Source organism: Lepidothrix coronata, unplaced genomic scaffold (assembly GCF_001604755.1).
Source record: "Lepidothrix coronata isolate B3197 unplaced genomic scaffold, Lepidothrix_coronata-1.0 Scaffold112, whole genome shotgun sequence".
Classification (NCBI taxonomy): Eukaryota; Metazoa; Chordata; class Aves; order Passeriformes; family Pipridae; genus Lepidothrix; species Lepidothrix coronata.
This window is the reverse complement of record NW_016690292.1, coordinates 1,020,100-1,045,954: the sequence shown is the minus strand read 5'-3', so window position 1 is coordinate 1,045,954 and position 25,855 is coordinate 1,020,100. Positions and strand designations below refer to the sequence as shown.

The following is a 25,855-nucleotide window of genomic DNA, read 5'->3' as shown; positions in this document are numbered from 1 at the left end:
CGACTGCTAAGGTCAGGTAGACTAAACCAAATGTTTTTAGAATTGATTTTTCAAGTAACTGTCAAGTTCTTAGGGAAAAACATAGAATTAAAAAGAGTAGAAAACTCAGAGGTGGAAACCAACAAAATGCTACATCCAAATAACTTAGTAATTTTACATGAGAGAAATACTGAAGGGGTTGCCTTGGAAATATATTCCTTGTGTTTTAATTGCCCTGTCAGAGAAGACGATCTAGTTAATGGTTAAGTTTTGTTTCCCGTATTAAAATCCATATTTGCATTCTGTGCTTCCATATACCATCTATTTCTATTATCTTCTAGTAAATGTCTGAATTGGTTTCAAATTCATATTATAGACGAAAGGTTGCAGTAAATGTTGAATCTGATCATATGGATATAGTGTCTTTTGAACATCTCTGGAAGCAAATCTTATTTTGCTGCTTTAATATGTTTGAAGTCCAAATTAATCTTACACCTAGATTAGCATTACTGGGATGTGATAATGGATTAAGTACTGATCTTTTCTGCCCCCTGTTTCATCAGCTGCTTTCTTCTGCAGGAGTGGTAATTGCTTTGGAATGGAAATCTTCAAATAGTGTTTCAGTTGATAAAGATTTGTGCAATATCCATGCAGATATTCTTTTGCATTAAAAGGGATTTCTCTACTATTTATTTTGACACATGTTAAATAGTGTAAGAGATATCAGAATGTGAATCATAATTCCTTAAAGAACTCGTGTAATAGCTATATGAGTCGTCTTGCAGAAATATAAAATCATAACATGGAGATCAGCTCATGAAAATTTTAAACTGAAAATACGAGTATCAAAGAAGAAATAGAACATTTATCCTACAATACACCCAGTGCCACAGGACTGACTACATACAAAGTAGAACTATCATTAGGGGACAATGTACAGCATTAGCTCAACTAGCAAAGTACAAACATTAGTACTAACTTTAGAAGAAAAGTCCTAACGTGACTAATGTGAATAAGGTCTCCTGTTTTTGATCCAGGTAAAATTTCACCTGTACTATTTTGATCTGGACCATTAAACACAGAGCTGCCGATTCGATGGAGTTCCAACCTCAGAACAAATAGAAACATAAGTCAGCTTTCAACATCAGATGAATTCACCTGGGCAGGAGAGTGTTAGGAAAGATAATGAAGGTAATGTAAGGAAGGCTTTAAAATGGACTTGCAGCTGTGCACGTGCCACCTACTGCACCTGGGGTGGGATGTGGCAGCTTTGTGTCCCCTCCTTACTTGATCACCTCCCATAGTTTGACCACAGCCTGGTTTGCAGGGAGTTTGAGAATTAACTGAGAAATGAGACCATTTGTGCTGTTCCTTAAGGACAGTCACAAAACAAGAGGAAAAACTTAACAGCAATGTGTAAGGGCAGCCAGTATACCACTGGGATTGCCACTGTAACTCCTGGTTGCAGGAAAGAGATTAAAACTCCACTGACAGCAAGATATTAAATAAGAACACTTGCTAAAAACAATTTAAGCTTTCAACAGAGAAAAATATTGCAGATGACAAAAGTGGGAAAAACCTGCCAACTAGTGTCATAATTTTACAAGAAATTAATTTTTAGACGTGGGAGGTTTCCTTCTGATGCACAAGACATAATAACAAGCTAATGCTAAAAGAGTAAGGAGATAGGCTCCCTTTGTCCCCTGGTGGTGGACAAAGTAGAACTTTCTCCAAAATACATAGAATTTTAGTTTTTTACAGGTAATACAAGATGCTGATGCATTAACAACACTGCCAGCAATCAGTGTTAGAAGATCTGAAATAATCCTTTTTCAGTTCCTTTAGCTTGCATCTTCATCTCCAGAAGGTGATCAGGAGAGACCTGTCACTCTCCTATTGCAATATTAATGGTGGAGATCAATAAATGTATTTCCAAAGTCCGTATCATAAGTATGCGTAATGTGAAATTTAATAACCTGGTCAAAATTATGTTAACCAATGAAAATAATTACTTTAAAGGTGCTAATTCCTTTTTCTATGGGGAAAGCCTTATAGTTTAGAGGTGCAAAAACCTGAAATAACAGCTCCTGATAGTTGCTGGTGGAATGGCAGTCAAATGAGAAAACCTTTGGATTCTTGGTACCTCTCCCTTCTCCTGGAAAAAATTCTGATCCCCAGTGTCATCTTCAGCAGTCTGATTCTTGCTCCTGGAGTGCATCCTCTTGTGAAAAGATGTGGTGATTTAGCTCCATCCGTCCAAAATCACACGTTTGTGGCTTAAGAAGTATTTCAGCTGAGACTTCTGTGTATCCACAGCAGACAGATCCTTCTGTAGTCGTCATTTGCTGAAAATTGGGGCTGATAGTCTTGCAGCTTATCCCTCAAAAGTAACTTGTAGTGCAGTAGACCAACAGAGTGGAGTAAAAAGCCAAAAAGGTTGAGTGTAACTAGAGAGGATTCACTGAAGATGGGCCATAAAACAAACAAAAAAGTGCTCCCACAGAAAATGGCAATGGCAGCCGTAAAAGCAGATAATAAAGTGATCCTACCATGAAGACGAAAAAGCAAAAAACTATTAAGCCCCCCCAGAGAACCAAACTAAACAGAAAACACAAAACAAACAGGCTTAGGACAGGGAAACACAGACATATAGCAGCAACCATGTTGCCACTAAAAAAATCCTGTCCCTAACAAGATTAGGAAAATTCCTCTTGTGCTAAGCTTTCACAGTTGGCCTGCTATATATATATATATATATCTTAGGCTGTTTTTGAATGCCTCCATAAATTGCATATCTAGAAAATGCATTCCAGACACCTGTGGCTTTCAAGCCTTTTTGTTTTCCAAAGAAAGAAGTCAGTTGTAAAAGAAGGTGTTAGAAATAATACTGCAATCCGTGCTGCATCAGTCCATTGGAACCAAATGTGCTCATGTGGTGTCTTTGAAGTTTGTATATGTACAAATGAAAATGTGTGAGCCTTCCATTTATCCCAGGAAAACAGAATTTCTTTGTGTCTGCGTAGTCATAGAAATTGTGTGTGTGTAGCCATACGTATGAAATAATGTATATACACTGTCCAATTGTATCTCTTGAGGACCTCAGAGAATGTAGGCACTTCATTGCTACTGTTTTAGAAGCGTGGTCTTCTGAAAATTAGAAACTTTAATTTCCATTTTGAGCACACTTACACCTATTTGTGTGCATCATTTCTTGTGCCAGCATTGTCCTTTGTTCTGAGTAGCTTTCCTCCCATGGGAATTCTCACTTGATTTTACTCAATGAATCCAAGAGACTGTCCCTGCTGCAGCCAAAGACTTCTTTCGTTGGAATGATGGCTGCCAGCGTTTGAATATTCATTTTAGATGAACTGGAGATGCTCCTTTCTGAGTGTGCTGTCACACTGCAAACATTTGAAGCTACCTCTCTTATTTTGGCTAGAAAGACAAGTTATTTTCTCTCTTCTGAAAACTTATTCCTTTGTGCTTGGAGTCTTTTTTCTAGTTTCAGACTTGAGTATATATTACATAGCAAAATGAATTTCAAGAATAGTAGTGAGCTGTCTCGGCCAGGAGCCTGGGATTTGTCTTTGAATGACATGCCCAGAACCAGACATGGCATCATAGCTGCTGATGTGTTTCTGATTGAGCTAATGGCATTATAATAATTTCCATAATATGTTCTATCTCGTTCTTGATGCTGCCTAACAGCTTGTTTGCCTTTTTTCCCCTATTACAGCTGTCCATTGTCTTCACAGTTTCTCCTCTGTCCTTTGTCAAATTAGTGCTGGTTTGGCTGTGTGTGGGTGTATGGGTAGTTAGTTGTGTACATAATGATTCTGGCATTGTGTTGACCAGGGATAAATTCCTCACACTGCCAGGGATTTATAGGAAATCCGCATGTTTGGTCTTGTTCAGTGTCTACTATTGCAGTGTATGCTGAAATGAATGGAAGACTCAAGGAGACTCTTATGGTTCTCTTATCTAACATTTTGCTGTAATAGAACAATTTAATTTTTATCTTTCTGCACTTTTTTTTGTCTTTGTTGTTGTTGTTGTTGTTATTGGTGGTTTTGTTTTGGTTTTTTTTTTCTACTTCTGTATGTCAGATGTTTGACACACCTAAAACATTAGCCAGTGTTCTGCCTGAGCATCTGAGGTGCCTAACCTGTTCAGAGATGCAGGAGTGCAAGGGACAGCATTTTCTGATTTGTATAGAGAACAGGGAACAAGCAAAAAGGTTGGCTGTCTTCAGTGGAGAGAGAGAATGCCTCAAGTCAGCATTTAAAAGCAGCTCCAGAAATTCAACCAACCAGACTTGGATAGATCTCACCTATTTCTAATTTGCTTAATAAAAGTAGAATAGGGTGGGAAGAGAGCAATCTTAATCACTTAAAGGAGAAGCTTAGTTAATATTAGCTCCCAATACCTAACTGATTGTTAAACATAGGGTACAGGTAAAAATCTGGTGTCTCAGTGAAGGGTTCTCAAGTTACTGCAGGGAATTGAAAATACATGATGATGTAGTCAGAGAGCAGGTCTTCTATGTGTGTTTGTGTGCGTGGCTCAAGGAGCTCTCAGCAGTAAAAGAACAGGTTTGCTCTTTTAAACTGAATGCAACTGAACTGGACCAGCTTAGTAGAGAAGCTCAGAGATGAGACCTACAGAGGCACAGCAGGTCACTCCCATCTGAACTATGGCAGCTTCTGCACTGCTGCTGAGAATGGACCCAGCCTTCGGACAATATCCACCTTCCAGCTGGAGTCACTTTATCCTTCTGTACTGAGGAGGCTCCTGCAAGCAGAGGTGATCCCTAAGGATAAGAGGAAGCTGATTGTGATAGAGGATGACTCTGTCAGTAAATGCAGTTAAATGGATTTCTGTGTGGGATGTTCAAGGGTGCTTTGAGGGTAATTTCAGGTTGCAAAGTGGGACATTGAAATACAAGAGTTCTGTGATAGCATTCCCTGTAATACCTGCCAGCTCCATGTGTGGGAATCCTGTAGACAAGAGATTAGCAGCCCACATGTGTGGGTGATGTAATGGATGATATAATGGTGTAAAAAGAAGGGATTAGGTGTGATGGGAACTGATGAACCTTTTGGGACTGAAGGCTTCTTCCCGGAAGGAATGCTGCACCTCAGTCAAGACAGAATTGTGCTGTGGGTACTAAAAATCAGAAGGAATGTAGAAGGCTAGAGACAAATCCAAAATAGCATCTCTTGGGCTTCAGACTGGCCTTTCAGGAAGCAATTATTTTGTTATGTGCAAAATATTCCCTCTATGGCTTATCCTAATGAGCACTGGCCCAGACTGAAATCTTCCATTCTCATGACTTGTCCTAACTTTGCAGCTTCCCCAACCTTATTTAATGGTTCCTGATGTCACTGTCTTGAACTGAGAGTTGGTAGCACAGTCCTGGAACTGTATGTTTTGCTGTTGCAGGCTGGAATTCCTGTGATTCTGTGATGCTTTTCTTCTGCAATATTTTTTTATCCTGGTAAATGTAATGCACAGAGCCTCTTCCCTGCCTCTATGTCGTAATCTATCAGTCCTGAAAAGCAGATACTCACAATGCTATCCTGTAGATATCCTGTGTGGGGGATGCCTGTTACAGAGGGTGGTTAGTTGATGACAAACATACTTTTGTTTTATTTTTCAGGCTTCTAGAATTAATGTGGAAGCACTTGAATTTGTGCTTTGCTCTATCCTCAGTATTGCACATGGCAGCTCCCTGGCATTGTGGGCAGGTTCATTTCCCTTTCCCACATCTTGCTATTATGTTGTTTATTTGCCTGTTGGCTTTTTGAACCCTTTTTGCTCCTTGCATTTCTCAGGCTCCAGAGACTTGTTTGCTCTGATAGGCATACCTGAATCTATGAGGCAAAAGCCTATTAGGCATGAAGGAAACCATAGATGGAGATTTTCAGACAGTACAATGAACTTAATTTCACACTTTTCCCGTTGAAATTAATGGAAATTTGTACAGTGAGGTTCCAATATTGTTTTGAAAATACTATTTTTTTTGTCAGTCATTTGCTTTATCAGTTTCTAGGGCTGAACAGGCAGTGAAATGCTATTTAAGTATACTGAAATTAGCAAAACTTGAAGTATTAAGACTGAAAATAAGGTTTAGCCCTCCTCAGTATAGTTAATTTAGAAATAATTCTTTCAAGTTTGTTTTACAGTACAGATTCTGCTTCTTAAAACCAGTACACATTTAAATGCTCTGTGTCCATCTGCATTTCATGTTAAACTTGGCCAGAGAGGCTTATAAATATTCAATTAGAATAACTGGGAAAATGAAAAGAATATTTTATTCATCTATAGTGTCTATTGATTTTTTAAATAAGTAGGCATAATGTCTATCGATTTTATTTTTTAAGCAGGTTATACATTGCAATTTAAGGTCACTAGGCATAAATGCTGGGCAGATCCTTACAGTTTCAGGCAGGGGAGGGAGTATGATTTCAGTTGCTTTACCCCCAGCTGAAAATATTCCAACACCATGTTAACAAAGCAATGCCCTTTCCCAAGGGCTCACCTAGTAAGACAGTGGACTCACTACAGCTGAAAAACTGCCAGGTCTCTGGTAATTCTTGTCTCTGTGTGAGCCATCTTAGTATTTTTCTTAAATAAATACCAAGCTGATTTTTAAATTTGTTTCAAAGATTAATACTTCTATAAAAATAAGTGATGGGCAGAAAAAGAATCATTCGTTATTTAAGAGGCTACTGTGGAATTAATAACAGTGAAAGTATAATGCTACCTGTGACATACTTTTTTCTTAATCATATAGGTGAGAAAAGATCATTTAAGATGTTAGGTCTAAATTGTCACCACTTAGCTTGTATGTAAATCTGGAGTAACCCCAGAAGCTGCACTGGGATTGCTTTGGATGGATGTTACATAAATTCCCCTATAGCCAGTCATCTCTAATTTCCTGACTACATGGTGGGTTTGCTTTCCCATGCTGTAATTCTGAATTCAACAAGTACAAAGTCCATATTAAAAATAAACCCTTAAATCCCAAAGGTTTCTGTCAGAAGGTCTATCTTATAAACTGAAATGCTTAAACTTTGGAGCAATGTTTTAGCCCCAAGAATAGGATTTAAGTGGAAATCATCACCTCTTGCCTTTTCTTTGCTGTGCTTTTACATTATGAAAAATGAAAAAGGGAAGCGTGTTAAAAGAGCTTTGAACCTGTTGCAATCAGTCCATTTTGGAACTATTTTAACAGTTTCCAAACTGTTTTTATTGAATTGAAAAATATCAGTTACTGCAGAATTTAACTTTAGAGGAGAATGAATGGAATTAATTAACTTTTTATTTAATTTGCTTTTTCTGTGTGCAGTGAATGAATTTACAGGATCTCTTTAATTCTTTTACTGATCCTTCGTTCTGGCTGCTGAAGTTGCACTTCTCTCGGGAGAATTTGGTGAGCACCAGTACAGCTTGTGGGTATCACTGGCTGAGAGAAGACATTGTGGAAATAGAGATTAATGATTTAAACATCTAAAGGAAATACGCCAAGATTTTTCTTGATGGAGAAAATAACTTATACCAAAGAGCAGAAGTAGATGGTTGCTATTGGAAAGTTAAATCTTGAGTTATTCTTTGCAAGCTATTTAGATTATTTCTTCACAGATTGTCACTGAATGTTCATCTTTTTAGTTACTTCTTTGTAGTTTGGTCCCTCTCAAACAAAAATGTGAAAAGTTTGGCGAAAAGTCTTAGGGTTTTTTTTTCATTAGTTACCATCATAAAACTTAAACATTTGATCATCCACAGCAAACATACTTTGTATAGAAAGTCCTCTAACGTACATGGCAGCACATCAAAATTGTAACTTCTACTCTGAGAAGAGCTATTTAATTGGGGCTGATTGTTAGCAGGGTGGGATAGGCAGAAGAAAATTGCAATGGAACTTGAAAAACAACAATGAGAGGGCTTGTGCAGAGGTATACAGCTGGGTTTTAGGAGCTTGCAGCACTTTTGTACTTAACTGTTTTGCTGTACTGAAAGTTTGCCTGTTAGGTGGTTAGCAGTTTACATGCTGCTTTTTCTTTCCAGTATGAGTAACGTTTTTTTGGTAGGTTTTATGAAATGTGTATCAGAGGAGCACCGACTTTGATTCTGGTGTTATAGTTCTCCTATAGTACAATAAAGATGTTGAGTTAAAAATAACATATTAAAGACTTATTGACTCCCTAGAAGCTATTGTGAGCTGAATGCTTTAACCATGCATTGAACTCAACCTGAAAGTGTGAGCAAGGACCTTGATTAGACTGGCTGTTGTGAGATCTCTCAGGTTCAGGAAAAGCCCCTTCCCAAGTCCTCTTTGAGGAAGAGCACTGTTTAGTGACAACTTGTGATGAATTTGTAAGTCTTGCAAAGACTTTGGAAATTTCTTCTGGACCCATAAACACAAACAGGACTATACCTTAAAGCCTGACTTTGAAGTCAACGGCTGAATGAAAAAAAACCCTTCCAGTTTCTTCCAAAATGAGTAGAGGATGAAGACTGTACAGAAGAGTAATGGTGGTACAGACAGTCCTGAGTACCTGGAAGGCTTTTCCTGGTGATGAAATCAGTGTTTGTTCTGATTTGAAGTATGGTAAAGGACAGAAGACAAGTTTTAGAGATTGATTAATATCTTTTGGCTTCATATATTTTCAAAAGAGTCCCTATTTATAATTTAAATGCAACAGAAAGAGAATCCTAACCAGAACATGTCCTTGTAATAGAATCAGCTGTTTCTACCAGTCCATTACAGAGCACTAATTGCCCATCAGAACTGAAAGTCATTATGCACAGTCTGCAGTTTCTCAAATCTGTGCTTTGGGAGTGCATGCCTGTATTTTACCAGTACTTTAATTGGGGATGAATTTTCGTTTGCTCTGAAACAGATCTCTTGGCACCGAGTAAGCCTGAATTACCCAACTGTATTAAATGTAAGGTTGTTCAGAAATAAATCTGTGAAAGATGCTTAGATGTATCCCGTGCTTTTTCACAGGAGAAATCTTAGTGATCCAAAAACTTCAGTTCACGTTTGCAGAATTTGTGGTATACATGTAGGACAGGACTGGATGTGGTTACTTAAAAATATGACCAGGGATGTGGTAGGTCAGTTCCCAGCTCTCCTCTCATTTTGAAAGCTGCTTTTGTGAGATATGTTCTGCCTCCTTCAAGCATGAACATTGTCTTGCATACACCAGTATAAAACTTTCCCCACACTCAGTTTAACCTGTAAATAAATCATGGATTTGGCCCAGCACCACTTTGTGGTTTCCCACTTTATATTCCACTATAGAGCATTGTCACATGTGAACATGACAGGCATTGTTGTACCCTTGAAGTTAAGATAGTGTAAGATTATAATTTTTAAATTAGGGTAAGGTGGGTAGTTATTGCAGTTCTATCTCACCAAAATGGAGAGGACCATTAAATTGCCTTTTTTTGTATGTTTGTCTTTATGGTTAATTTAAATATGCCTAAGCAGATCAAATACCTTTTTGAAAGTATATGTGAAAGAGATAATAGGAAAGCATGTTCCAATTTAATAATTGGTATTTTTTCCACTGAAAATGTTGTTTTTCAGAACTAATTATGAAAAAAGTTGTGGCAAAAAAGGTTTGTGTTATAACTCTGAAATGAGTCACACTAAATGTGTTATCACCTTGTATTTCTAGGGGATGGTTGTTTGTTCCTGTACACATAATACAAACATAAAACTTCTGTGGCCGTTTGCTTTTTCTGTAAAAAAATATTTATTGTCTGGGAGCGAAACAACTGAGCCCTTTCTTTCATCATTTCTGTCAAGGGTTTGTGTTCCAGTTTGGAGCTCAGCAGACATAAGCAATATCAGAGACTATTCACTTTTAAGGGCAGAAAGAGAAGTTAAAATTCTGTTGTCTGGCCGGTATCTCTTATTCCAAATTTTCACGTGGTGCTCAGCACGTGGAGTTCTATCACTGAGTGGATGATGGCCTGTATCTATTCCTTTGCAAAAAACCATGAGCCTCCTTCCCTGGTTTTGTGAGAAGCAGAGTTTTGAGAGGGGTAAGCTCAAGTGCCTCATGCAGCTCAGCTAAGCAATGAAAAATTACATCTGCTTGTTCTGTAAATAATGTCCAGTCAGAGCAGATGTAATTAACTGCTGAACTTAATGGATGCCTCGTGAGGTTACAGATGCTATCAGTCATAAACTAGATGAAGGCAAGGGAGCTCTATATGCTTGGAATTCCTTTTAGGACTAATTACTAAATATCTTTAAAATTGATTGCTTATGCTTTCAATTTCTGAGAGTGTTTTCACATGATCTATGTGGAATGGACTTGCTGCATCTTTAGAACAGGGTGGGAGACACCTTCGTGGTTGAGGGTTTTTGAGGAACAAAGAATTCTTTGTTCCCCAGAACTTTCTCCCAGAGCTTTACTATTACTTGGTTTTATTTCAGGGCTGGCCAAGCTGTCCAGCTCTCCAACGAGACTGGTCTGACTCAGATTTTTTTTTGTCCCCTAAATTAGTAGAGAAATAAACAATTGCAAAGATAAAATTCTGTCGATGTGTCACAAACGTTAGCCCAACGTTGACAAAGCAGTTGGAGACCCAGGGAATGCCTCTCAAAAACAACCACCAAATTTAATTTCTGCCTGTTTGCTTTCAAGTAACTGGGGATTCAGTGAGAAACCAGACTGACAGAATAGACAGAACCCTTTGGACTGCTTTAAGGGATCTGCTGCTGATGTTAATATGGAACTGACCACGTACCTTTTCTTGCTTCAACTAGTGTTGAAGAATGTCCAGTTTATTTCAATATAATATAATGCCAGTGTATTTCAAATTTTTTTTTTTTTTTTGAAATCTCTGATCTTTGTTCACAGTCTGTATTAACAATGCACTGAATGGAGATGAGCTGATGAGCCTGTCCAGGACTTTTTGTGAGATGCACATAGTTTCTTATAACTTTTACTTAGGATAAACCAGAAGGGTCCTCAAACTCGCCAAAATTATGTTTGGCTTGATTATTCTGTTTTAAGGGATGTTTAAAGAGTTTTATGGATAAATTTGGTGGTCAGGTAACCTTGATGACAGCTGTTAATTCCTCTAAAAACAACCTTTTAAGGAGTAGACGTATGAATGGTAGAAATGTCAGCTGACTTAATCATAGATTAATATTAGAATGAGCCAACAAGGGAGAGAATAAAACTGGATTTATTAATTTGTAATACTCTTGGCATTTTTAGCAGCTGTGACTGTTTCCTTGTGATCGTTGCATGCCCAGTCTTGAAGGAATTTTTGGTGCGAGTCAAGACAGAGTAATTTTAAGAGCAGTTTCTAACAATAGCATTACAGCTGCAGTCCTGTGTGGCTCCAAGATGACACTCTTTTCTGCATTTTCCAAAATTTTGTAGAACATGACCTTTTGACTTAAATTTCTGAAACTGGCGCCGTCTGGCAAAATGAAAGAGGATTTTGAACAGTTGCTCCCATTATTTTGGATGTCGGTTCAAGGCTGGGCTGGCTCTTTCACACATCAGGAATCTGCTTCGTGGCCTTGTAAAACTAGAATTAAGTAATGAGGAAGATTAATGAGCTGTCTAAGCTGTGGGCTTTATTCCTCTCAATATTCCTTCTCCCTTAGGCAAATTTGTGCAAAAATATAATACACATAAGGAAGATTTGCAGCATTTATTATGGGTGTTATTTCTCAGGTTTGAAAGTATAACCTGCCTTTTATTTACAGAGGACTAACCCACATCTTGCTTTTTATTTTGTTGATCCACACACACATTTTGGGTAGCTGTTATTGTTTATTTCACGGAGTAAGTTATCATAATGGTCTTCTGCAGCAACTGCTGTTGCAATTTATGGATTACCTGCTAGTAGAGCAAATTCACCTTTTTTCTTCTGTGCTGTTTTTTCCGTGCTTCCACTCCTCATCTGGGACTCTGGGTTGCAAAATTCAAACCATAATATTTAAAGTTACCTTTTCCTGGAAATGAAATTGCATCTTAAAAACATTCTTTTACGTGCTCTTTATCATTTAAAAGTAACTCTGGCAAACGTATTTGAAGAGGGCTGCTGCTATGGTTGGGGTTTTTTTTAGCCTTGAGGAAAACAATCAAGTTGATAGTAAATTAGTTTGCTGATGTCTAAGGATTGAACAGCTGAGTTACTGTACCCCAGTTCTCGACCTGACCAGGGATCTCAGAAATTGTCTCGAATTTTCAGAAACCACCCAGTGTTTAACCTCAGCTGAAAAGCTTGGGATCAAATATGAAACGAGCCATTGTCTTTACTATGGAAAGAAAGAGATGCTGCTTGACTGATGGCGTGAAATTAGAGTGACCTGTGGTCCTGGTCCCCAGTGACAGAGATGGGAATGAGTCCTGTGGAGGAAATGAGAGCTGGAAAACTTTGAGTCATTCATTGCTGTGGCTGTTGAGGGATGTGTGGGTGCCACCCTGCCCTGGGCTGTGGGCGTCCAGTGCCGTGGAAGCTGTAGCTCAGCTGTGGCAGGTGGCTTTTCCAGGGGCTGGGCAACTCCCCATTCAGCCCTTGGGAATGTGTTTTGCATCCGCTGTTTTTTGTTGTCCTCTGCCTGTCCAAGCCGTGGTGTGTGGTTTCAGTCATGTTTGTCACCATGAGCAGGTCCCGACTGGCCCATGGTGTGCTGGGTAATGTTGTATTTTGGGCTTGAAAACATGATGTAATGTATAAAATATGGAATAGACACTTCAGCTGACTAAAAACCATATATATAAATATATATATATATGTAAATGGGAGTGGGTACTGAAAATATTCTGAGGAAAGTGTGAATTCTTGCCTGTTTTGAGATGTATTCTGGAATTGTTTTAGGTCAAGTAACCAAAAGCTTAAATCTTATGGAAAGCCCTGAGGTTAAGTGATATGAAAGGTTAGTGGGCAGCTTCTGGATGCATTTATTCTTGACAGGTTAATGCACAGATGTGACCTGGATCCTTAGCTTTGCTTACAAAGGAATAACTTTCTGTTGCTCAGGCAGAAGGGCTGGTGGGGGAGGGAGAATAACTTGCTGTGTTTGAGAATTTTACTTAAAGTTTAAAGGGCTTTTAGCTTTATTTCCTTTTGCAGTAACTCTAATTTGAAATAAATCCAAAGGCTTTTTATTTTGCTGACTAGGAAGGGATTTCTAAGCTGAAGAGGAGAGAAAGGCTGGAAGATCTAAAAACATGAAATGCATCTGGCTGATTTGTGACCTGTGGGTTGGAAGACTGATCTATACTGAATATTTAGAGAAATAGGGCTGCCTGTAAGTTAAGGAGCTGAGAGGTTTTTTTCCCCCATTTGGTTTTATATGTTAATGTACTTTACAAATGGCATTTTTACTGACGTGCAACTTCTGCTGGGGTAGAGAACTACTCCAAACAGTAAATTTAATTTGCTTTGAACTTGTAGTATGTTTAGGGTAGCGCTGGGTGAACAGGTACACTGTTGGCTATTCTGTGCCACACGTGTTGTCCTGAAGGCTGTGGCACTTTGTCACCGAGAAGGTGAGATTTCTTAGGAAAGGATGGTTCCAGGCAGTTTGGCTGGTACTGGGAATATGGGAAGAGGCACTGGGGCTAAGCCATCCATGGCAATCCATGAATTTGTGTGATGGCAGACATAAATTCAGTAGAGTGAGGAGAAAGGGAATTAAACTCCGTGTCCTCTGAATATTTTGAATAGTATCGGCAAGAGCTTGAGTATTCGTTTTCTGTATTTTAAGTATCTCTGTAGCTAAGCAGATGATCTAACAGTATGATCCTGAATTTAGTTTCTAAAAAGTCAGTAAACTGTAGAAAATATCTGCAGCATATTCCATAGGTTAATCTGACCTTCAGTGTAGATATGGTTTTAGTGTTGCTGTTTAAAATTCTTCACTGATGAGTTTGGAAAACAAGTTCAGATGTAATCATTTCTAGAAAGAGAAATTGAGAAGTGTTGTATTTAATAACCACTGACAATGATATGGTGAAAAGAAGGAAATTATTTTTCCTGACAGATTCTGATAGGAGAAAGAGAAGCTTATTGTGGGGTGGGTTTCTTTTTTTTTTTAATTTTTTTTTTTTTAAATCACCATGAAAAATTCCTTCCTGTTAATCTGATGGATGGATTACAGTTTGCCCTTGCACGGCCAGTTGTACTTTCCATCAGAACTGGAGATTCCAACCCTCATTATATCATTTCTGTAATGCAAATGGTTATGTATAGAAGGAGATTTAATTAATCCCCTGCTGGTTGGTAGTATACCCTAAAGCAAACATAGTCAGCAAAGGAAAAAAATTAAAACACGAGTGCATGGTACCAGGTCACTGACTGTCAGTGGGATTTCATCATCTGTGAAATATTAACTTATTAACCGAAATGTATTTGCTCTTATAGCTGTAAAAATATTTGTCTATTGTCCCAAGTGATGATAGTGAGCTACCTTGCAAGAAACCAAGGTCAAAGGCAATCTCAGGAATCGTGCTGTCTGCTCTGGCAAAAATATGGAACATCCTGTGTAGTGATGGTTCTCACTTTAATTTGCAAGGACTCCATTTAAGCTGCCATCAGTGCAGGCTCCAGCATCCAACTTTGCCTGTGGGTCTGTGCCATATGCGCAGCTACACGTTCAAGGACAAATTACAAGACTGAGAGAAAGTGACAAATTTGAGTGATGGGCTCCTGGTTTTTTCACACTTTTATAACATAACCTCTCTGTTTAAACGGTGTGGGTTGTGTTTTAGGTCAAGGAACAAATAGATTTCCAGACTTCATTTCCGTGTGCATGCAGTTTCTGCTGTTGCCTGAAACACTCCTGTTTTCAGATGCAGTTTCTGTATCTGAAAGCTGACAATTGAATAAATTTTTCAGTATCTATGCACTAAACAATGTATTATGTAAACAGAAGAAGTGATGTTTGAAATGGCCAGTGTATTTTCCCTTCTAGCTTCCTTGCTGCCTCAAAAATGAGGATTCAGTCCTATTGTCAAACCTGAACTGTAGCATGATACGGTGTCCAGCTGACTTGATATCCTCATGATCCGAGGTGATAAGATAAAAGGAAACAAATATAAGGAACTCTTTTGAAGGCAGGTATTTGAATCTGCTTTTTATAAACTCCACAATACTGAATTTCTTTCCCAAGATCCATTTTTAACTACTTCTCTGAAAATTTGCTGCTTCTTTTGTCATGCAGAGATCAAGTTGCATGTTTAATAATTATGCCTTGAAATATGGAACTGATACAAAAAATTAACTTTCAGAACAGTCTGTTCTTGTCACTTGGGTACTGCAAGATTTAATACACTCTTTATTTTTTAGGATCTGTAGACGTAGTTCTTTATTTCCCCTTCTGAAAGTTCTGTGTGAATAATGTGCACCAATCTTTTAAAATGTTCTTATGCTATTTAGCACTTCATATAAATCAAATATAAATGTAGGCCTCTATTTTAAGGGTTGTATTGTTGACCTAGAGAGCAGGTGGCATGGGGGCTGGCTGAAGTAATAATGGTAATATAAATATAGCTACTGGCAGCACATGTGCTCGGGGAGGCAGATGTGTTGTCGGAAGGGGCAGTTTAGAATCTTGCACGTTCATGTGTTGTTCTCATCAGAAGGGTGGTCTTAAATGAAAAATGTCCTTTAGGATAAACCAGCTTATTGAAAGGATTACAGCTGCACCCCGTAAATAGTGTTTCAGACCAAGTAGTCACAGCTCAGCACTCTTTTATTAGTTATCTCCCCTCTTAAAATGTGATTTATTTTTTCAGGATCCGTGGACATATAATGCCAAACTCCACTGTGGTGTGCGTCAAATCACCAGGCAAATCACGCCACTTCCCTCATAATTTACTAACTAAAACATTTAATCTGTACTGTAAAACTGACTCTGAGTAGAGTTTAACCTTTGTAGGGTGCTTGTGAAACTCCGTTGGACTTTTCTCTTATATTTTGCGCAATTATTGAATCATTGTTTTTATAGTCCTTCTTCAATATGTTTGAAACTACCCTGTTATTTCAAGATGTAAACTCTGTTTGTCCCACTGCACACATTAGTGTTGAGCCATCTTAAGACACAGCTGAGTCTCCACCCTGTGAGTGTCTCCCCATCCGTGGTAGGCATTTCCATTGTCTGCTCGATCCCCTGGAGACCTGCAGTGTTCTGCTGACAGGGAGCATCCTCAAATAGGTGCCCTGAAATAGGCCATCAGTTGTCTGCAGTCTGCTCTCTCCTTCCTTCCATCTCCAGGCATTTTCTTTCTGGGATATAACCTTTTCAGACCCCAACTCACTGGTGATTTGGGAAAAGCGAAGGATGTGATTACACTGCTCGTGGCTGTGTAACATCCAGCTCTGGTGCTTTTGCCTTGGCCCTGCTGGTCGTATCTGATTTAGGGGATTGTAGGTGCTGTTCCCAGCCCTGCTTTGGAGAGGCAGAAAAGGGTGAAGAGCTGGGAGGGTGCTGCCTTGGCATTTCTCCAGAGGACAGGAAAAGTGCTGTGGAGGTCGGGACATGGCTCGCTGTATGGCTGTTAGGGTTTTTGAAGGGGATTTTAAGACTGACATGAAACGAGGCATAGTGGAACAACAGGTATAAAAATTGATTGTTTTGATTGTGCTCTTTGTTGTCAAGACCACAGTGATATTAAATGTGAGCTAGTGCCTATTGATTGCACAGCTGCACTGTGTTTGTCAAGGTGGAGGTGCAGAAGGAAGACAATTGCTACATGGATAGGATGATGTTTCAGTTGCATTGAGATGTCATCTGCTAGGACTTTCTTCCTTACTTGCTTGTGAACTCAGTTGATCACAGTTTTCAAAGGTACAAAGCTTTCAGGAACAAAGCCCAAGGCAGTCCTCCTTCTAACCTTGCATGCATTTAATCCTGAATTACCTATATTATAGGAAGTATTAAAGGTAATAATTGTGTGAGTAAAACAAGTGTTCAGTAGAGGAAAGGAAAGGATTTGTCCATTCCTGTTCCTGGACCATGATTCTTGTGGTGTATATCTGTAAGTCACAATTATTGGAGCTGTGCTGCTGCAAGGGAGTGTTCTCTAAGTGACTTTTCGGCCCTAATGACTAGAGCAAAGGTTGTAAAAATGAACCCTAAAAGCTGAAAAACTAGAAGGTAGATAAAGAGACTTAAAGGTCACTGTTTTGCTTTTTCAGCCAGCACCATGAAATTCCAGAGCTTTATACATGCATTCTGAAAATTTCTGGGGCTGACTGTGTTGGAATAAACAGAAATATATAATTTGAATGGAAAAAGTGCCCTCTGCCAAAAGGTGCCATCTTCTTTAAAGATGATAAATTAAATACAACTGCTCAATGATGTAAGAGATGTATATGCATGTGTAAGTACTATACTATCTACAGAAGCAGAATAATGTATAATACCTATAATCTTACCTATTTATTTATCCATCTGTAGTGGCAAAAAGCTGTCATTGCTACGTAGGCTTCGTGGTTGGAAAGTAATCCTTCCTAACAAATGAAAGTGGAAGAAGTACCTTTTTTAGAATATAAAACACACAACCTGTTATAGATGCTAATGATTTATTATCTTACGCACTTGAAGTGTTTTGATTAGATCTTGACAAGTTTGTCTGATGACAGGAATTTATTTCTCGATGCTGTAAGCTGTCAGCCTTGTGATAATTCACACATGAAATTTGCTTGGTGCTGTTAAACTGCAATGAAATTTCAAATTGTGGAGAACTCATACTTGAAAAGAATAACAGCCTGTTTAAGACTGATTTGTTTGTTTATTGATTTATTAGTTTTAGAGGCTGTAACTTTTTGGTATCTTTGAAAAACGTTCAGGCAATTCCCATGCATTACTGACCGGACCAGTCGCTGACTGTCAGTAACACAATCATGTCAGTCATGAACTCCATAACTAAAGATGGAAAAGAGATTTTACCAGATTTTATGGATTTAATTTTTTCTATTGACTTTTTATTTCCCCCCAGAATTCAGTGAAAACGTTGATTTTTAATTTTTTTTTTTTTAGAAGGGATGAAAATCACAGCACGTAGATCCTCACAGCCACTTGGTATTGGCTGTGCTGGCACTTGCTGTGATCAGCCGAGGCGAAGCAGCCCGGGATCAGGGAATATTTTCCTGGCGAAGCATCCAGGGAATATTTTTAGGGATACAAACCAAGAACCGGCGGCGGGCGCGGCTGCCACCTGGCGGCGACCCTCGGGAGCGCAGCCCCGCCCGGCCGCGAAATCCAGAGCCGGGAGCGGGCGCTCCCTCGGGATGCCGCGTCCACCGCTGGCCGCGCCTTGGGGTGCCCGTGGGCTGAATAAAAACCTTAAAAAGAAAATAAAAACTGAAACAAAAACCTTAACAAACCAACACACCCCCCCCCCGTCTGCCTTTGCTTGTGCTGCCGAGGTGCAAAACGGTGCTGATAAGTGGGGGTTGTGTTTGGCCTCCGATTTTTGTATGTTTAAAAAAAACCCCGAACAACCAAACCAACCCCCCAAAAGCCATTCTCTTACATTAATTCTTCCTTTTGGTGAGATTGTGAGACCACCCCGCACAGCTGCAGGCACACTGCGTTCCACACTCCTGGAAGGGGTTCGGTCTGATGCTGATGTGGAATGTAGGACAGAATTAATTACTGCCTTATCTGTGCTTAGGCTTGAATTTCAAAGTTATGTTTGCTCTGTTGAGTGCTTATGATTTTTTGACTACAAAGGCAATGGCTGTTTAGACAAAGTGAGCAACTTTTGTACCCCCAGACTGTGCTCTGTGGATGTGCAGCAGCAGTGCTGTGGAGTTCTGCACTGAGCATGCGTTGGGAAGTGGCCAGCTCTTTATTAATTTCACCTCAGTCAGTTATTGATAAATAAATTAGTAGTAGATAATAACAAGTAAAACTAACTCAGGTTTTCATTCTTATTTTTCTTCCAGAAAGAGCTCAGTCTCCCCAGAAGAGGAAGCTTGTAAGTATAATTATTCTTTATTCATCCCTTGGTTTGTTTTGAACATATATAGCTGTTCAGTTGTGGAAGTAATTTAGATGGGCAGATGCTCCGTTTTCTCTGTTAGCATTTTTAAGAATCTGTCACGCTCTTGGAAACAGCTAGCTTGGATTTCTCTGAGACTAAAGCCTCTATTCATTTCCTTAAGCATAGTAGGAGAAGTAGTAGTAGTGTAAGCTTACTTCTAATTACCAGCTTGAGCTGATCCTGATATGGAAGTAGCTGCGGTGTTGAGTGTTGCTGCACTGACATTGCTGAAGTGACTCCAGAGAAGTCACTGATTATTTATGTGATATGGACAACTTTGATCACTGTTCTTCAAACAGTCTGTTGACAGAAGTCTAAGCACACAGCTCCTGGGCCATGCAGGTCAGGTGTTTGTGGAGCAGGCAATCTAATAGAGGTATTTCAATTAAGTAGCACATGTTGGGAAAAGTGGGCTTTTAAAAATGCAATTTAAACAAACAGTAATTTTTTAAAATGCATTATGATGTTTAAAGAATTTTAGTGAACTAACTTGTGTTTCAAGGATATTACAGAGCTTAGTTTCTGCTATGATTACAGATTTATGGTGGAAGAAATTGCATTATTGATTGCATGTATAAAAGAGAAAGCTTCTGTACTGCCTGCTGTTGCATTATGATTTAAAATTGTTTCCCAAAGCTTGTGGACTACGGACATGAAGCTCACAAAAGCATATAACCTTTCTTCCTCAGGTTTCTGGTTCTAATGCGAAATTATTTTCAGCCTTCCAATGTAAGCTATCCCCTTTGTATGAGAAACAATGTTTGGAAAATGCTGTGTAGTGCCAGTGATTCAGGGCCGAACAATACAACAGATCAAAAGGTCCTTTTTTTTACAGTGAGGCATGACCAGACCTTTTTGTTTAGTTCATATGACAATGATAAACCAGTCAGGGAGTTATTTAAAGAACATGAAGCACTAACTGGTTTTGTTTTTTTTTTTAACCAGTATGCCTCAAAGGCTGGCTTAACAAGATTTGAGAGGTTTCTAAGACAGGTGGTGTTCATCATTTGAAGATTATGAAGGTTCTTTGATCAAATAGTGGAGCAGTGAGTTACCAATAAGTTTTTTGTTAATGTAGCTTAGATATTTTTGCACAAAACTTTTGGAATTGAAATTGAGGATGCCAGAGATATTCCCTTCCCTCATTCCAGTGTGGAGGTGGGTATGACACAAAACTATTTATGTATTTTCATTTGAAATAGCTGAGATGCAAATGAAGTGCTTCATATGTGTGTAGTGTTTTAGTTACTAGTAACTAAACCAAATGACTGAATCCTTTATTTCTATATTTACTTAACACCTCCAGTTTTCATTGCTTCACTTTAGTTTTCTTCCAGAAGTGAATGGCTTTTAAGCCATCATTATGTGAAGAAATTTAGCAACCTGTGTCAAGAAGATCCAGGCCATAAATTTTAAGGTTGCAGCTATTAGTGAGATTGAAAATCTATGAAGAATTGAAATGTTTTAAGTTCATTGCCTGTGTTATCTAGTTGATTATTGGCTTGTGGTTTCTGGAATTACAGATTCTGTAATCAAATCCAGTACCAAGTCGAGTCAAGAACCAAATGACTTCTTGTTGTTTGAAAAGTTTAACTTTTAAGAAATGAGTAGTGCATTGGGCTGGTATAAATGCCATATATATGTATACATATAAAAATTGATATATATGACCAATATATACCGTTTGCATTGATGCTGTACTATTAAGTGTACAGGCTCACTGAAAAGGGACTTGTGGAGTTGATGTACGTGGTTTTGTATATCCCAGTATCAGAATACTTACTTGGATTAAAAAAAAAACCCACTTAGTCTTTGAATTAGGAATTAGAGATATTTATATCCAGGGAATAATTATATGTGTGTATATATATGGTGAAAAATATACATATACTATGTAGCAATTTGTTCAACCGTTCTGTCAAAAAGGACTCCATAACAACTGTAAGCAGTTCACAGTTCTTCTGGAGGCTTTTCATTTGCTCGAATCAACTTAGCAGTGAACCTCATAAGCACAAATAAATTCTGAAAGTAAAATTTATTCTGAAAAGCTGTTGTTGTGCTGTGGCTGATGAGTAGGGATAGTTATGGATGTAGCTACGTCCTGATTCATTGGCTGTCAGTCACTGACTTTTGTTCACCGACAGAAGCAGACGCAGGAATTGACAGGAGGATGAAGTGTCTGGCTTGAAGCCACAAACCCTCAAGAGGTGCATCCATTTGCTGCACAAACTCCAGCCTTTGTAGCAGTTCAGTAGCAACTGTGTTATATACAAACATCAGCCACTCAGCATTTTTTTGTGTGCTAGTCTTGAGGCTGGGGTGCACTTGCTACTGTAAAAAAAATATTTGGGGAGGAAGTAATCATTTTACAGTCAGCCAGAAGCAGAATGAAGACTTGATTATTGCTGCTTTCTTGGTGATTGCTTCAGTTGATTGTTGGGTTAGAAAGGTTTTAGCCTGTGGATTAGCTTGGATATTTGTCATTGCTGAATGGAGAAGGACAAGCTTTTCCTGACAGTGCTTCTGAATTTTTCTTTGTTTGACTCTCATTGCTTCATATTTCCTGGGTTAGTATGAGTAGTCTCTATTTTTCTGCGGGGACTGATTGTAGGCATGGACAACAACAGTTGCTGTGCCTGTTCGTGCTAAGGAAAAGGAGTGGAGTTACATGTTTCAGTACTTTTGTCAGGAGAGCATGAGCAGTTTTCCTAAAGAAGGAAATTCATCTAAAGAAGGTCTTGGGTAGGAGCTGAAGAGAATGAATGGTGGGATAGAGCCTGTGAAATCTGTTGATGAGTGATTCTGTTTCCATATTAGCAGAAAGAAGCACAGGCACAGTGTAAAGGATGGCTTTGTCCTTAGATATGTTGCAGTCTTATTTTGAAATAATCAGCACAGAGTGAGCAGACATGTAAAACAGATGGGGGAATTGTATGCAGGGTGACACTAAGAGAAATGCCTAATTATTTAGATACAATTTTGCTGTAAATGTGCTTAAAGTGTTTGTCTTTCTATAGGGGAGTTACGTTTAATACACTAAAGGAAATTATACTCAACTGAGTTGTAGGCTGCTAAGAGGTTGAATAGTACGAGAACAGGAACAAGTAGTTATGTTCTGTCTCTGGTGTGGTTCAGTAATCAGAGTTCAAAGTTTTCCTTTAATGAATTATGCATATAAATGTATTGGTTATGTTTTTCCCCATGCTTTGTTCACAAAAGAAATAATTACCATTCATGAATATTTTCTTTAATTTCAAATAGCGAATGTGGAGTGATAGACCCAAACTTTGATCTCCAGCCCATTAGTGGAAGTGGTTTAATTATTTTCAGCCTGTTGTGTTCTTTTGGAGCTACATCATGTACAGAGATTGGTTTTTGTATTGTTGGCTTCAGCTTTCACGTGGTTTTGATGTGCACCTGCACGTGAAGTGCACTAGAGACGGCCCTGACCTGAAAGGACAGAGGTGGGGACTGTGCAGCAAGAGGAGGTTCACGATGCACCACCTGTGTGTGTTCGTGTGTTTAACAGCAGTTCAGCACCCGAAAGACCAGGCTGCAAAGTGCAGTTCTCATTGTGGCTGCAGGATGCACAGCACCAGCCTGCAGCTCACTATTTCCTCTGGTTGCCTCCTCGGCTGATCAGCGGTCACTAAATCCAGTTGGGGTTGCACTTGAGCCATCTGGTTTCTTGTTCAGTACCCCATTAATAATAAATGAATAATAAATGTGGTTGTTTATAACATGAATTTTATTGACTTCTTCAGGCTTTTTAATGAAAAATGTGGGTTTATATTTCAAATCGTTGTGGTTTCTAAGGCAGGGTTACCAGTGTGGGTTGTTGTAATTTTTGGGCTATCTAAATGAGTAATTTGCTAAAAAGAATATATGGCTTTCCCACATTATATCTAAATTTGAAAAGAATAATTTCCTCAGCAAACTAAATTTGCTAAACCAGTTTGTAACTTCAGGTATAAGTTGTTTTTGTTAATTCTTTCCTGCTATCAATGATCTGTATCAAATATATTTTAAACTCTGTGTTCAAACGGAAAAAGAACATGGAGGCATAAGAAACATGAAAAAAAAATTTTGATACAGAATATGTCCTGTAAAAATACATATTTATATAAATCAAATATTACAGACTGCTGTTTTGATAGTGATAGGTGCTGGTAAAAAGTAGTATTTACCTTAAATTTTTCTATCTATCTCTATGAAATACGGTAAGCAACGTAATAGTGTTTGCTAAAGACTTATGCAAGCCTTTTATGGTGGTTTTTATCCCTTCTAATTGCTTTTTAAGACAGTTTATGTCCACTGTGGGACTTGTTTTCTCTTGTTCTCTCTCTCTCCTTCTCTGCACTACCCTTCTACTTACAAACCTCTGAAGGATCTTAGTTGCTACAGCCTTAGACATTTCCGAGGGTGTTTCATTAAACAAGTCGTCATCATAATTTGTTAAACTTACTCCCAGCTTCCTGACAGTAAAATAACACTTAAACACACCAGGGAGTTTCTTTGGGAGGATGTGCTGAATTACGTGTATTCTTTTTAATGTTTAGACCTTGAAAACAACATCAAGTTTGATGGCAGGAAAGAAAATGTCTGGCCTTTAGTGCTGGTTTATGTCTTCGTGTTGACATGCTCAGGTGCTGTGGGAATTCCTTCTGTATCTGCAGAGAAATGGAGTATATCACTCTGTTTCTGCTCATCTTGGCGGGTGAGTGTTTCTACTGGTGATGGATCGATGCCGTTTCCCTGCCAGGAGCAAGTGCTGTTGCCCCAAGAGTGGGGAAGCCAAAGTGTTGGAAATGGATGAAAAATGGTTCTGAAAAGGAGCAGGGAGTTGTGCTACTTTCGCACTCTGTTCTGATTTGGATCTGGAAATAAAGTAAGCAATAATGCCTCCAGTCGATGCTTTCTGCTTGTGATGCTTTCTGTAGATGGGGAGAGAAAGAGGTGGTCTCTTCTGACCACCCCTTCCTTCTCTGAGTGCGTGAAAGCAGCTCACAGGCAGTGGATCAAAAATAACCTGCTGCTCTTAAGCTGATACGTGGGGCTGGCTCTGGAGGTGGAACATGCCAGATTATTCTTGGGGGGCTCCGTAGCAGTGTTGCTATTTGTATATTAGGCTTTAAAAATAATTTGGAAGCGTTATTTCTCTAAGAAAATGATTTGGTGAATTAAGGGGATTTTAGTGTTCTGCAAAGACTGTAATCTGAGAGACAAAGAATTTATGGAGGCTTTCATCAAGGATTTAAAAGTGGAAAGAGTCTTTCGTGCAGTTCTTATTATCGAGTTTCCACTACTTCATCCAGGTTCTCATTTAAAGAGTATAATAAAATTACACATACCATACCAAATTTGTACCTTTTGTTGCTTGCTGTGCTGTCTTACTCAGAAGGCACAGTGTGGGGGGGCAGGGGCTCTGGCTGTGTAAGGAGCAGTCACCCTGGTCCTTACTCCTGAGCCTGGGCAGTCTGTTTTCCTGACCAGCTGTAGCTGTTGAGAGCTTGGGGGATTTTATAGTGTGGGGTACTCCTGCTGTGATTGAAATTATGAGAGGGTCTGAAGATAGGAGTTGTCACCTGGAGTTTGACTTGGTTGATGAGTAGTTGTGAATGGCAGTCTTCACCTGCCTAAATACAATCTTTAACACTTTGAAGTCTATCAAAGACAGATATTTGGAAATTTTTTGGGAGGAAGTTGCATACTTGAAAAAATTGGAAAATGTTGCATGTTATTTGGGAAGGTTTCGTTAATAGCATGAAATTGATTTTGAGCCGATTGAAGTTGCCGTTTGGAAGCCAAACTGCCAGATTTGCACTGTAAGGGAACATCATCTCCTAATGGTGTTCCCCATTCCACCCCCCCAACCCCCCCAGTATCTGGCTCCTCAGGCTGCTGCAAGTGCTGTTGCTCTGTTTTCAGCTCTGGAATCCATGAATTTTATAGCTGAAACACAGCTTGGGAGTTAGGGGAAGGTGTTTTAAGATTAAAGTTGTGCATGTCGTTCAGGGGATTGATTTCTGCACGGGGGCTGGTTCACGTGTTCCCCCGCCGGCCGGGAGCAGCTGCTCCTCACACACCGCTGATGACTCTGCCAGGGCTTTGGGTGGGAGCAGTGGCTCTGCTCCTGTCGCCGTGTGAGTTTTCAAGCTGCTCTCTGAGGTTTCTGCCAGAATCCTTTCAAGTGTGCCATCGCTCCCTTTGGCTTTCCGCTTTCCTTTTGATTTGGTGAGCACGACTGCTCCTGCTCCTGCTCCTTGGAGCCCAGGAGAAGTTGGTCTCTGATTTGCTGTGGGCTCAGCCGGAGCGTGTCAGGACCACATTGCTGGCTGTGTGACAGGTCAGATGGCCACTCTGTGTCCTGGACTTGTCGGCACCTTCTTCCTTTCGTGCTGGTGGGCTTCGTTTCCTTTCGCTGGATGCCGTGAATAGACTCGCAGGAGATTTTAATTTTTTTTCCCCTATTTATAAATAATTAGGTTTTTGACATGAGCTGTGCGATTAATCTGGACCATTACTGAGCTCCTGAGGTCTCTCTGGTGCTGGGGGTATATGAAGAGCTTGGAATTGCACTGATTGTTCTGTGCTCTGCGTTGGAGTGATAACGGTGGGCTCTCCTTCCCAGCTCTAAGCCTCTTATGCTGGGAAGAGGCACAGTGTATCAGCACAATGATGAAACGGAGGAAACAGAGGCTTGGAGCCCCATCTCTGCGGATCCAGTAAGGACTGTAGTGAAAAATAAATTGCACTTAAACATTTCCAGTTGAAACTGTGAAGAAATACCAGCCAGAGTTTTCTGTGGCCAATAGACACTGCTTTTATTTCTTAGA

At 39.3% G+C, this 25,855-nt stretch overlaps 1 protein-coding gene across 8 annotated transcripts in view; it reads left to right on the top strand.

Annotated features, from left to right (window-relative positions):
• The window catches only part of MAST2 (microtubule associated serine/threonine kinase 2), a 192,297-nt gene that overhangs the window by 64,028 nt on the left and 102,414 nt on the right, over nucleotides 1-25,855 (top strand). For 5 of the 8 annotated variants that reach the window (XM_017824605.1, XM_017824607.1, XM_017824606.1 and 2 more), the window contains one exon: nucleotides 18,922-18,953. In XM_017824605.1, the coding sequence (XP_017680094.1) occupies nucleotides 18,922-18,953 (32 nt within the window). Of the gene's footprint in view, nucleotides 1-1,148; nucleotides 1,171-18,921; nucleotides 18,954-25,095; nucleotides 25,163-25,189; nucleotides 25,421-25,504; nucleotides 25,745-25,855 lie in introns of those variants that run through there. The other 3 variants (XM_017824613.1, XM_017824609.1, XM_017824608.1) reach the window with 3 other exon arrangements.